This window comes from Pristis pectinata, chromosome 26, assembly GCF_009764475.1.
Source record: "Pristis pectinata isolate sPriPec2 chromosome 26, sPriPec2.1.pri, whole genome shotgun sequence".
Taxonomy (NCBI): domain Eukaryota; kingdom Metazoa; phylum Chordata; class Chondrichthyes; order Rhinopristiformes; family Pristidae; genus Pristis; species Pristis pectinata.
Genome location: NC_067430.1, coordinates 21,519,678 through 21,533,887, shown reverse-complemented (window position 1 = coordinate 21,533,887; position 14,210 = coordinate 21,519,678). Strand labels below are relative to the sequence as shown.

At 38.1% G+C, this 14,210-nt stretch overlaps 1 protein-coding gene across 2 annotated transcripts in view; it reads left to right on the top strand.

The window, feature by feature from the left end:
- The window catches only part of prkcz (protein kinase C, zeta), a 303,127-nt gene that overhangs the window by 154,705 nt on the left and 134,212 nt on the right, over window positions 1-14,210 (top strand). For both annotated transcript variants that reach the window (XM_052039280.1, XM_052039279.1), the window contains exons 6-9: window positions 59-190; window positions 3,277-3,358; window positions 10,484-10,542; window positions 12,573-12,761. In XM_052039280.1, the coding sequence (XP_051895240.1) occupies window positions 59-190; window positions 3,277-3,358; window positions 10,484-10,542; window positions 12,573-12,761 (462 nt within the window). The remainder of the gene's footprint in view (window positions 1-58; window positions 191-3,276; window positions 3,359-10,483; window positions 10,543-12,572; window positions 12,762-14,210) is intronic.

The following is a 14,210-nucleotide window of genomic DNA, read 5'->3' as shown; positions in this document are numbered from 1 at the left end:
GGAAATAGCATGAATAACTTAACACTAAAGTGTGTGGTAATTGTTTTCTTCTTCACAGAAGGCCTACTGTGGATACTGCAGTGAAAGGATATGGGGTCTAGGCAGGCAGGGTTACAAGTGTATCAACTGCAAGTTGTTGGTCCATAAGCGCTGCCACAGACTTGTTCCTTTGACCTGCCAAAGGCATATGGTAAGTAATAGATATCTCCCAATAGTGAATATTTTCATTTGTTTATTGTTTAAATATACTTTTGTTCTGCATATTCTTCCTACCTTCATGATAAGCACAACTATACAACCTACAGTTAAAGGGAATGAATATGTGTGACTGCAGACTTCATTGTAGTTCTGTGATGCACTGCTTCAAGACTAACTCAATGCATGCCAGAAGAAATTAATTTGTTTAATATTCTATCACTGATGAATGTTGTGATCATTGGTGATAAATGTATTGCATGATGTGTTACTAACCCATTTCAACCATGAAGTTTTCAAGGTCACTCCCTGGCATATACTAGGTTGGTTGATTTCATTCAAAGCAATACATCTAATGCTACAATTAACTGTAAGGCTGCTAGGCTAAGGAAGAGGAAAATTCTGACAGAGTTTCCACTCCTGATGACTGTTCAGCTATGTGACATATATGAATGTTAGGGCAGATAAGTTGGCTCTAAGATCTGGCTGTTTACCAATCTATTATCAAAAATAGATCAGTACATGTGGCATCCTATCAGTACCAGGATCATTTTAGCTTGCTATATGCCACTGTGAATTTCAGATATCATTGATAGCTTACCATTTGATCTGATCTGAAATAATACCTGTTTGCAATTTGACTGAATTAAACATATCACTTTAATCATTTGAAATTTTACTAGGTATTTCAAAATTTTATACTTAACATTTTTAATGATGCTGATGTTGAGATCTGTAGTCAGTTTTGCCTTTATTAACAATACTTTATGTTCATTCCCTCTATTAGGTCAGATGTATTTTAAAGTTAGCTTAATGTTGAGTATCTATTGACTGAACTATGCAACATTGATAACTTATTTATAGTCAAGATGTTCCAGTACAGTTGCAATTTTGGAATCTATTAGCTCTCATTCTACTGTAGATCAGTGCCAATGTGGTGGAAGGTGTTGTTGACACTTATTCTGCACTAACCTCCTCAGTATGGGCCTTACTAGGACTACTTAGCTTCATAACATTACATTCTTCATCTAAACAACATCAGAAAACTGATTTTTAGAGGCAAGACGTATAGCTGCCATTAACATCAAGGCAGGTTTAGTCCACATGTAACTCAAGGAATCTAGATAACATTAGTTGCTGCGATTTCATGGAAAAACTTCATTGGCTGGAGTCAGACAGCACACAGAGCTGGTTGCATGGTCATTGGTAGTCACTCATCTCTATCTCAGAACATGGCATCAGGAGCTCCTTGGAGCAATGTTCTTGCCAAACTGTCTTCAGCTGTTACATCAATGACTTTCCTTCCACCATGTGAATTGGGGCTATTTGCCGATGATTGCCCAACATTCAATTTCATTTGCAATATCACAAAAATGAAGCAGTCTCTGCCTGTATATTACTATGAATATGACAGCATCCAGGGTTGGACTAATAATTGACCAGTAACACTTGTGCCAAGAACTGACCATCTCAAACGAGAGAATCTGACCACCTGATTGTGACATTCAAAGACATTACCTTTAGTGAGTATCCCACCCACCATTTATTATTCGATAACCAGAAACTTAAAGGAATAATCCACATAATGTGGCTTGAGGAAGAGGTCAGAATGGGGGTATTCTGTGGTGACTCTCATGCTGACTCTCCTAAGCCTTTCCACCATCTACAAAGCACATTAAGATAATGGCATTTCCCCACATGACTCCAACACGAAGCTCAGCACCAGAATAAAACAATACAGTATAATTGAAAAACACCCCATCCACTATCCTGTGTTCAATTCTTCCACTGCTGCATACTGTGCCTTCAGTGTGTACTATCTACAAAATGCAGTTACCTAGCACAGCTATGATACTTCTCAAATCAACAAATCCCATCACCAAAAGGGAATGATTGGAAATGTCCCAGCTGTACTTTTCCCTCCAAAGTCACCCACCATCCTTACTTTAAAATATATCACCATTTCATCATCTCTGGCTCTAAGTCCTCCAGCTCAATTTCTAGCAACAGTGTGGGAATTCCTTCACCAGAAATTTGCCAAGGCAGTTCACCAGTATCTTCTCAAGAATAACTAGTGACGGGCTATAAACGTTGGCAGCATTTTTGACTGAAGGAAGGCAGTGTACACGCACAGCAGTTAGTGCTACTGCCTCACAGCACCAGGGATCCAGGTTTGATCCTGACCTTGGGTACGGTCAATGTGGAGTTTGCCATTGTCCCCATGACCATATGAGTTTTCTCCAGGTGCTCTGGTTTTTCCCACCTGCTGGTAGGTTAATTGGGCACTAGAAAGTACCCATTAATGTAGGTTAATAGCAAAAATAATCAGAGGAGTTGATGGGCATGTGAGAAAGAATAAGTTGTAGGGGTACATGGAAATAGAGGGGGAATGGGATTGCTCCTCTCAGAGCTGACATAGATCCAATGGCCCAAATTGTCTCCTGGTTGCTTATAAGTAAGTTAAGATTTTTACACACACTTATTTATCTCTTTAACTTGTGTATTTAGTTCTGGCATGGTTATAGATTGGATCATTCATGGAACCATGACTTTATTACTATCCTTCACATTTTTCTACATAATGCTAAACAATTTTGCTATGTTCCATTAGTACTTAGACCATGTCACTTATAATAGCAAACTGCTTTAATGGTTAGCAGCAAATGAACTGTTGCTTGATGGTGCTTTTCTTTCTGTGTCTACTCTGAATCAAAAATCTCATTTTTTGAACAATTGATGAATCTGCTGAGCTATGATAATAGAGATGTGATAGTGTACCAAGTTTTGTATGTCTAGTCACTTTATTACTTAGTATGGTGTTGAAGGAGAGATTCAGCGCCATGATAAGAATAGTGCTTTTTTTCCCAAACACTGCTATGAGGAAATCTGTTCTCATCTTGCTACTGTTAAACTGCTTTGCCATTTTACACTCAAATTTTTGCCAATAAAAAAAAAGTCTAATATGAACCATCAGTACTCATCAGCCTGGAGTCCAAATTAGGAAGTTAAACAAGTTAAATTTATCATCAATCAGTTCCATCATATACATGACTTTGCTTTGCTTCCTTTTTTAATGGTAAGGATCCGGTCATGCCTTCCCCGGAACCTCCAATTGAAGACAAGACTGATGAAGTTGACATCCCTTCAGAAGATCCCGATGGAAGTAAGTTTTCAATTCGAAGGCCTTTATGGTTGAACACGTATTCTGCCAAAAACAAGAAAAATGGAAAAATCTGCACTAATGTCAGAGTGGTTTAGCCTGAGTCAAATTTATGAGAAACTATAACAGGAGTTGTCGTTGGGATGCTGGTTGCTGACAGTATATGCTCAAAATAGAGTGTATTCCATTTCAGTGCACTCAAGGCCCTCTTCCACATAAATGACAAATTTGAGGAAAAATATATTTTGAAAAAAATTTGTTCTTATTTGGTATGGCAGTGCTTGTGAGTTCCATGATCATCCCTGGCATTTATTGTTACTTAGTGCTTCTAAGTATGTTTTGATATGCTATGCATTGTTTTCTATGAATCTTATTGTGCAGTGAATTGAAAGACAAAGAAATCAGAGCAATATGATATGTTGAAGAATATTATTCCTCCTTTAAAAAAGGCAGATTATTTTCTGAAGATGTTCAGAATTGAAATAACAGGTAATAAGAAATATTCTGTTTGCTTCTACCACTGAGTGAACACTTACTGCTCAACTTTAGCAAGAAAGTCTATGATCTTGTTTACGTGGTAATACAAGGTGAGAAGCAATCCAAGCTTCCTATTGTTCTACTTGTGTCACTTTCAAAGCACCAAGTTTGCTTTTGTTGTTTTCGTATTGAGGAGATTCTGTTTAGTCATAATTTCACATTTTTGCAACCAGCAATAAATATTGATATTTTCATGCTCTATTATTTGTTTAAAATAACAAATGCTTGTTACAACTACATTATTTTTTTGAGGAGATAACTGAAAAAAAACTGATAAGGGCAAAGTGGCAGAGTAGTACCTGGTAGGCTGGTCCAGAAGCTTGAGGCATAAGGGATCTGAGGCATGTTGGCAAACTAGATTCAAAATTGGCTCGGTGATAGGAGGCAGAATGTAGTGGTAGCTGGATGTTTTTTTGACAGGATGTTTGTAACAAGTGGTGTACCACATAGATCCGTGCTAGGACCTTTTGGATGAGAATTTAGGAGGTATAATTAGTAAGCTTGCAGGTGACGTGAAAATTGGTGGAGTCGTCGATAGCTAAAAAGGTTGTCTAAAGATGCAGCAAGATATAGATCAGCTGGAAAGTTGGGTGGAGTGGTGGCAGATGGAATTTAATCCAGACACGTGTCAGGTAATGCACTTTGGAAAGTCATAGGGCATATAGGCAGGGTCCTTGGGTGTGTTGATGTACAGAGGGACCTTAGGAGTCTTGACGTACAGAGATTTTTCGGGTGCAAGTCCATAGCTCCCTGAAAGTGGTGACACAGGTGGATAGGGTAATGAAACAGTATTTGGTATGTTTGCCTTCATAGGCTGAGACATTGACTAATAAGAGTTGGGACATGTTGCAGTTGTACAAAACATTGACAAGACGACACTTAGAGTGTTGTGTACGGTTCTGGTCGCCACACTACAGGAAGGGTGTGAAAGCAATAGAGAGAATACAGAAGAGATTCAGCAAGATTTTGCCTGTAGTTATGAGGAGAGATTGGATAAGCTGGGTTTATCCTCATTGGAATGTAGGAGGCTGAGGTGTGATCTTATAGAGGTTTATAAAATTATGAGGGGCATAGATAAGATAGATAGTCAGAATCTTGTTCCCAGGGCAGGGGCCTCTAGAATTAGAGGCCACAAGTTGAAGGTAAAAGGGGAGAAATTTAAAGGAGATCTGAGAGGTAGGTTTCTCCCCACACAGAATGTAATGAATATCTGGAATGCACACCAGAGGAGGTGGTGGAGGCAGATACAATTACATCATTTAAAAGGCATTTTGACAGGTAATTGGATAGGAAAGGTACAGAGGGATTTAGGCCTAATGCAGGCAAATGGGATGAACATACAGTAGGTAGATATCAAAGTCAGCATGGACGAGGTGGGCTGAAAGGGCCCATTTCTGTGCTATACGTTTCTATGATTCTATTTAGAATTTTGTGGCATTATAATTATTGTATTCAATAAAAATAGTTGGTTCACATATTATTACTGCACAATTACCTTTTTGTCCATGGAGTGTTATGTGAACCAAACAGAACATCCCTTAATTTTGATTTTTTTTTTTGTTCCTCCTCTTCCTCCTCCTCCTGTCCTCTCTAGGGCCTTTTCCTCCAGTTGCCTTTTTATATTCGATGAAGCTGATGCACAAGTAAATTATAGGGCCACTAAATTGAATTGTTTCAAAAGAATATCTTGGTAAACCCAATTCCAGTTAGATCTTTCTGGTGACTACTTGTGTGAGGTGATCTAAGCATTAATGCTGCTACCCTTTCAAAATTATTTTGGAATGCACAGATTAACATGACTTCAGTTTAACAAAAAAAAACAGTTTTGGTGAGAACCATGTTAAAATCACATCTTTCATTCTCATCACTTGTGCGCTGCTCCCCATTTGCTGATCTCAGCTGAATCGTCAAGCACAACTCTGAGGTAAGGGACAGGAAATAGACATGGCATTGATTTTGCTTTGGGGTTTCATTTTAGTATATGCAGCTGGCATGTTAGAGATTAGTATTGACAGAGAATCCTGGAAGTATTGAAAAATGTAAGACACATAACCTATAAAGATTAAAAGAACATTTATTCCCCATAAATATTTTTGTTCAAAACATAAAGGATTAACAAGAATATGGACAGACTTACAAAATATTTTGAGTTGCATTTGATAATGATGTGATTATCAATGTATCTTAGTTTTTAAAAAGTCATTTTTCACAGATTACACATCAAAATACTGCTCGTTGTTGGACATGTAAGGAAGTAATTGGTGTGTTCCTCTGGGGACCTCTTGTGGATAATAAGATAACTTCAGAAAAACAGTTGATTTATTTCCATCGCTCTTGCAGGCAAGTTAGCAAGAGGAAGAGAGGGCTATTCAACCCCTTGAGCCACCTCCACAATTTAATATGATCATGCTAATCTAACTGTTACTTTCAATCTCTTATTAAGAATCAATTTACCTCTGCCTTAAAATACTCAAAGATGAAGGCCCCACCGCCCTTTGTGGAAGAGGGTTCCAAAGACTCGTTACCCTTGAGAGAAAAAAAATTGCTTCATTTCAAATGGGCAGCCCCCTTATTTTTAGATAATGACTCTTAGTTCCATATTCTCTCACAAGAGGAAACATCCTCTACACATCCACCATGTCATAACCCCTTTTGGCTGGATTTGTGAGCTTACTTCCTTTGTAATATATAAACATTGAGGTTATTCCTTTTCCCATGCCCAGAAAATCTTTGTTCCATTTCATTTGCCAACTCTTTCACCTAAATCTCTTTTCTCAACAAGATTACAGTGATAATTACCTGGCTATCATGATTTGTATGGCTGTAATAATTTGTTTGCTTCATCCCAGAGCTTTCAGTTAATGAGTTAACGTACAAGAATAGATAACAGACTTCAGTATTTAGTATAATAACATACTTTAGTATAGCTAACATATTTTAGTGTTTGTTAAAATGAAAATTGTAAGAATTGAGAGACTGTGATGAAGCATTCTGTGATAGTTATTTGGTAATCTGCTTTGCATATATCGCACAAACTGTCCTGGTGATGATAATGTGAATTAAAGTTCAGGTCTGAGTAAGTACCCAAGCGTTTTTCTTTCACGTGTAATAATTGAGAGAGCAGGGAGACTGCAGTTATCCCAGGGCAAAATGAATTTTGAATTGGTACGAGTCACCTGGTAGAAGAACACATTAAATGATATGAGCCTTCTTTGCGAAAGATTCCCCTTCATAGTGTGAGTAACTACTCTGTTTGTGATAACTGGAAAGCATTTTTTTAAACAATATTGTGAAAAGGCCTCTGAGTCACAAATTAGCTCTTAATCTCAAATTCCTGTTTGTGCAATAATATATTAATCCATTCAGCAAAGGTGGGCAACAGGCATTCAAACAGAAGGTATTGAGGGTTCTGAGCAACAGTAGTCCCACACGGTGAAGGGTGGGTTTACAGCCCCGAAAGATTCAAGAAGCATACAACGTAAAATTATGTAAAATACGAAAGACAATGCCAGATTCTGCAGAAAGCATAGAAGGGCACAGAAAGTGCAGGTGTGGAATTAAGGGACAGTAGGAAAGGAAAGTGAGTACTTGAAATAATGTTAGTGAGTGACATATTTTTGAAATTACTTAAAGGGCAAGAGGATAACAAAGCAAAGAGTAGGGTCTATTAGAGACTGAAAAGGTCTGGCGAAGGAGGACTGAGAAAGGTTCTAATTAACAATGCCTCGCTCCTCTCAAATGAGGTAGATGATGTAGTCAATGTAGTTCATGAGGTAAAGTGAAGTATTTGATATCACAGGCATGGAATGGAAATGTTAAGAGATGGGATCTATTGGAAATTGGCAAGCTGGATCCAAAATTGGCACATTGACAAGAAACGAAATTTAATGGATGACAGGTGTTTTAGTAACTGGAAGGCTGTTTACAGTGATGTTCAGAGAGCTGTGTGCCAAGTACCATGCTTTTCACACGTCGTGTCAATGATATAGATTTAAATGTAGAAGCCATAATTAAGAAATTTGCACATGATACTAATATTTGTTGATGATGAAGAATGAATGCATTCTACTGAAGGATAGCTGTGGGTAAGAAGGTGATTAATGGAATTCATTCTGGTGAATGAAGTATGAGAATGTATTTGGAGTAGGCAAACAAAGCAAAGGAATACATCATACACTACTATCACAATCCTTGATTATGTCCTGTTGCAGGACACAAACACCAGAGCTGGCAAAGCTGAAGGAAATGGCCTTGGTCGTCCTCAACATTGACTCCAAGCCCCATGAACACGCATGATATTAGGTTAGACGTGGGCAAAGAAACCTCCTTGTTACTATCCATCTTCCTTCCCCAGATGATTAATCCTTTTTTCTGTATTTTGAATAACACCTTGAAGAAGTGCTGAGCTGGGGCACAAAATTTGCTCTGGCTGGGGAACTTCAAAGCCCTTCCAAGTGGCTTGTTAGGACTCCCGTTGACTGGACATCCTGAAGGTGACAGTTGCCATACTGGGATCTGTGGCACGTGGTGAAAGAACTGACGTGAGGGATAAAACTTGCTTGAGCTCATCCTCACCAGCCAATCTGTTGTTGCTGCATCTACCCATGACATAGTCATTGTAACCACCATGGAGTTGTCGTGAAAACCAACTCCTGTTTTAATATTGAGGACACTCATGTAGGACTGGCACAGTTCTTAGACAAGACAAAATTAGCAAAACTAGTAGTATTTCTTCATTAGGTGAAAAATTCTTTACTTAATAATTGTTGATTCATAGTTCATAGCCAAGGATGTCTTGGACACGTGATGTTGCCTTCACGTTGTTCTGCTCTTTTCATGTGATCAGTGAGCCTCTATTAATCTGTCACTTAGTTTTTCTCCCTCAATCTTTTCACAAGGGCCAGTCAATTGACCATATTTGGCATTAGCAGAGTCCAGCTGATTTCATTGGCTCTTGTGGTCAGAAATGCAACTGCCAGTTAAGACCTCATGTGACCTTTTAACTCCAAGGGTAGGTTCTTTGGTAATTGGGCTATTCTTGACCATGATCTCCCTCGTATCTTTTCATTTCCTTAGCTTTGCTCGTATAATTATTTTATCAGAACCAGCCTCAGATGATCCAGACTGCCTTTCTAAAGTTACAGTTACATTCTGAACAAACCTCAACTTTCTCTGAACCCACCAAAACTCACCATCAAAGGTTAGAAAAGTTTTAAAGGGTTTTAAAGAAATTGTTATGCTTTGTTCACCCAGTCCTCAAGGATGAAATGTATTTAATATTGATTCCTCACTCAATGTCGTTATTTCCAAAACAGTTGCTGTTGTAGCTCCAGGCTCTGAATACCAATCCAACTCTTTGTAGGTTGCATTTATAGTTGAATTTATTGAATTGTTTCATACAGTGAATGAAGATAGTGATGTATCCCAATTGTATTGCTGCATATTTTATGAGTAAAATATATTTCTGAAGGAAAAGACATAGCACACCTGGATATTCTATGGATCTCATGCACCCAACATCGTGTTGTGTGGCATTACCATCATAATAAATGGGATAAACTCTGGACGGAACTGGCAGCTCAGAACTAGGTACTCATGAAGTAATGTGGCAGCAGCAGAATTGCATCCCACCACAATTCTGGGATTGTAACCTACTCAGATGTTCATTTTGAATTTTACCAGGACTGCTCCAAACCTCAATACAGCCTTGATCCAAATATTCCAAACATGAACCATAGAGCTGAATTCTAGAGGTGATGTGAGAAAAGCTACCTTTGACATCAAGGCAACATTTGAATGAGTGTGGCAACGTGTAGCCTGGAAAAGTCAGTGGACATCATGGGGAAAGGTGCTCAATGGCTGCTGTCATCATCCTGCAATAAAGGAAGATGGTTGTGGTTGTTGGAGGTCAATCATCCCAGACATGAGACATCACTGTACTGATTACTTAGGACTGTGTCATAGGCTGTAGTCTTCTCATGCTTCGTCAGTGTCCTCCTTCCTTGAGATATCAGAAGAGGGGATGATTGCACAATGGTCAGTTCTATTTGCAATCCTCAGCAAATGAAGTGGTCCGTACCTCCATTCAAGCATTCAATATGTGGCAAGTAACATTAGCACTACAAACTGTGACTAACTGCAATGTCAAACTACCTATCCTTGACTATCTGTGTCATGAGTATTGCAGACATCCCAACCATCAGGTTGGTTCCAGGTTCATCATAGTGATTCTTGGGGTTGTAATGGGTGGGGTTGACCTATGAGGAGAGAGTAAGCTGACTGGCAATGTACACACTGGTTATTTGGAAGAATGAGAGGTGAACTCAGTGAAACATGCAAAATTCTTATGTGGTTTGGCAGCATACATGTATTTTGGGCATTTTCTCTTTTTTTTAATTGATCAAATAAAGACCAGACAGGTTAACATTTAGGTCAACCTTTCATCAGTTACAAACTTGATTGACATTTTCAATTTCTACTTCAATTTTCTGGAGTTTGTGTTTTTCTTTTTCTCAATGTTATTTGGGATACTTATTCTGTAAAAGACAAAATTCAGGCCAATCCACTAAAATTTTTCCCTTTCCTTTGCAGTTGTACCATACCTGCCACATAGTCGGACTAAATTAGACAAGGTCACAGATGATTCAGAGGTAGGTTCTGCAATGAATAGTAAAGTTATGGCAAATTATGTATGTTTCTGTTAGAGCTCATAACTTTTGTAAAGATTCAGTCTGGTGTGGTGCTTAGATCTTGCGGTCCAGATCAGTTCAAGGTTGATTCTGCTATTTGATTGGCTGAGCTAAGCCATAATTGTAATTCTACCACTGCCTTCAGTACCCTTGAGCTAATGTGCAGAAGGATAATGGCCATTGTTTATATCCTGTTACCAATGCAAGGAAGTGTGTGTGGATGTTGGAGATGGACAGGGTTGAGTTTAGGCTTTAAACTCTTAAGGTGAGATAATTTGGTTGTGTTAACAGGATCTTCAAAGAGAATAGCTATTTGGATTATATACTTGAAAAACACCTATATAACAGTCACCCATGGCTAAAAGAACAAGAATGGAAATTATGGAGGGATGGAGAAACATGCAAGCCATTCATTCAACCATCATTATAGATGGAAATGCCAGATGGAAGAGCATCATTTGGCCAGTTAGCTAAAGTAGGGTAAAGAGCTTTCATTTTCAAAATTCAGTTTGAATTCTGTCAAGAGTCTCTGTTAATTTATTTGTTAAGGGTATGCTATATTTCCAAGTTTGCTGATTACATTCTCCTATGTAGTTTTATGCAAAGAAACTTCAGTGGGATGTAGACAAGCTGAGTGAGTGAGCAACAAGGTGGTAGATGCAATATAATGTGGAAAAATGTAAAGTTTGTGCATGTTCGTGCACAAAACAAAAAAGCAGATTTTTTTTAAATGGAGAGAGATTGGGGAATGTTCATGTTGAAAAGCATCTGGGTGTCGTTTACTCAAATCACTGAAAACCAGCATGCAGATGCAGCAAACATTAAGCAAAGCAAATGGTATGTTTATTACAAGAGGATTTGATAACAGGAGTAAAGATGTATTTGTGCGATTATTTAGGGCTTTGGTAATTGCACCTGGAATATTCTGTTCAGTTTTGTTGGTCTTGCCTCAAAAAGGATGTACTTGATACAGAAGGAGTGCAGCAAAGATTCACTCAATGGATTCCAGAGATGGCAGGTTTGCTGTATGAGAAGGGGTAGAGTAGACTCAGTGCGAATCTTCTGGTATTTAAAAGAATGATGGGAGATTTCATTGAAACTAACAATATTCTTACATAGCTTCTCAGAGTGGATGCAAAGAAGATGTTTTCCCTGTCTGAGGAGTCTAGAACCAGAGGTCACAACCTTGGAATAAGGACTGGACCATTTTAGGACCAAGATGAGGAGTGACTTTATGCAGGGGCTGGTGAATCTTTGGAATTCAGAAGGCTGTGTAGTCTCACTTTGAGTTAATTCAAAAGTGAGAAGGATAGATTTCTGGATTTTAACAGAATGTCAGTGCAGGAAAATTGTGTTGATATGGAAGATCAGTCAAGATAATGATCAATGACAGAACAGGCTTGAAGCACCAAATGGCCAGCTCATGCTCCTATTTCTTGTATATTTGTGAGTGTAATAATTAACGGCTCTTGAGCTTCCCTTGTTGCGTCAACTGAGAATGTCCACAAAGTCTTGCTTTCTTTTAAATGAGAATACTGTGTTGCAGATGGAGGGGTGAGTTTTTTTTTAATTGCATTAAAATTAATCAGAAGCAGTTAAGTTTAACTGGTGTATCCAGAATGCTCAAAGAAGCATGAGAGTGGCCTTTCGATATATGATACTTTGAATTCCTCTCCAGGAAATTAATCTTGTTTAAAAAGAAAAGGAATAGATAGGGGCCATTTAGACCCTCGAATTTGCCATACCTTTCAGTAAGATCATACTGGTATGATCTTGGCCTCAGCTTCACATTCCTTAATTTCCCTTATTTCCTCGGTAGAGCAAAATTTTATCTTCGTATATTCATTGAATATTTTAAGTGGTTCATTCTGTACATTGTTCTTAGATACATAAATTCATTTTGCTTCATTGTTTTGTTTAAGAAAGTATCTTCGTAAATCAACAATTGTACTTGAATTGTATTAAATCATTTTATTTTTTTTGTGGCCCAGGATCTCAAGCCAGTGGTTGATGGTGTTGATGGAATCAAGATTTCTTCAGTACTGGGTTTACAAGATTTTGACCTAATACGAGTCATTGGACGTGGCAGCTATGCTAAAGTTCTCCTTGTACGTTTGAAGAAAAATGACTGTATTTATGCGATGAAAGTTGTAAAGAAAGAACTGGTCCACGATGATGAGGTAAAGCTTGCTAATTAATAGAAACTGTAAGAGAAAATAAGAGAAATTACTTGCCTTTATACAGGGACTTTAACAGCCTCTCGATATTCCAGATCTTCATAACCAGTTAAATATTCTTGAAATGTTGCCACTGTTGTAAAGTAGGGGGAAAAATAGTTTGGTGTGATTTTTATTTTACTGTTAAATTTAATTACTTGAGGACTGTAATTGAACACAGTTATTGAAGGTAAAAGGTCATCCAAATCTGTATTCTTAAATTTATTATTTTGATATTTTACATGTTTCTATTCTTAAATTTTTGCCTGGTCCTTGCTAAAGGCCTGCCGTTTTGTCTCTGTATCTTCATTGGAGGAGGAGGAAATGAAAAGTAGGTTGTGCTTTACACTCCTGGTTTCATGTAAGTGAGCATTGCTGGAAAGTGCACAAATTGGATATTTGACCCAGGCATAATTGGGCTTAACGGCACTGCTCCATGTAGTCAATTAGGAATGCCTGTCTTCTCTTCTGGATCTATAGTTCTAGCATGAGTCACTAACAATAAAAAAGAAAACATTAAAGGAAAATTAGGAGCAAGGAGAGTGAAATTCACCATAATATTTCCAGATGTGTCAGAATTGTACCTAACAATAAGGCTTAAGGAATTAAATGGACCACTCGGAGAAATCTTTTACTGATGAAATACTGACATCTTGGCACACAATGTTTTAGCTAAGTAGAATATTTAATATTTTTGAAATTAAAATTAAAAGGACTTTGAAGTTCTATGCAGCCCTTCAGAAAGATAAGAACTGAAAATAAAATGGTAGCTTTTATAACTTTGAAAGGCTTACTAGCCCTTTTAATACTACAAAAGCTATCTGCATTTAATTTATGTATTTAGCTTAGAAAAATGTTCTTATTATTGAGGCACAATTAGGCACAAAAATAGTTTGGCTAGAGGCATAATGAGTTCTGGAGTGCAGTATTCAGCACGGCAACTGGGATATTGTCTGGTCCATAAACTTTTCTCTATGTAGTACTTTCAGCTGTTCCTTGAATATTAGGGTCTGCATCAAATTGGCTGAAAGATAACTTCTGTAATGATGGGGACCTTGAGACGAACCAGAAATGAATCATCCATTCAGCTGACTATCACCTGCTCATCTTCTGGCTGAAAATGATCGCAAATATTTCATTTTTGAGTTTGACACTGTTACGAGCCCCAGGTTGCTACTTGGTGAGTGTCCCTTTAAGGCACCTGAACAGTGGCGTCGGTTTGGCGGGCTGTGGCACGGACTGCTTGGGGGGGCTCGCTTTCTCGGGGGAGGAGAGACGTGAGAGTTGGTAGCACTGACTGCCAGCCTCTGTATCTATCGGTGAAACCCATTAGTTGTGTTACTGTCACTTTGTAATCCATACATGGATTTTTGGAGCAATCAGTCGCATCCACTTTGTTGCTAACCTGTACCA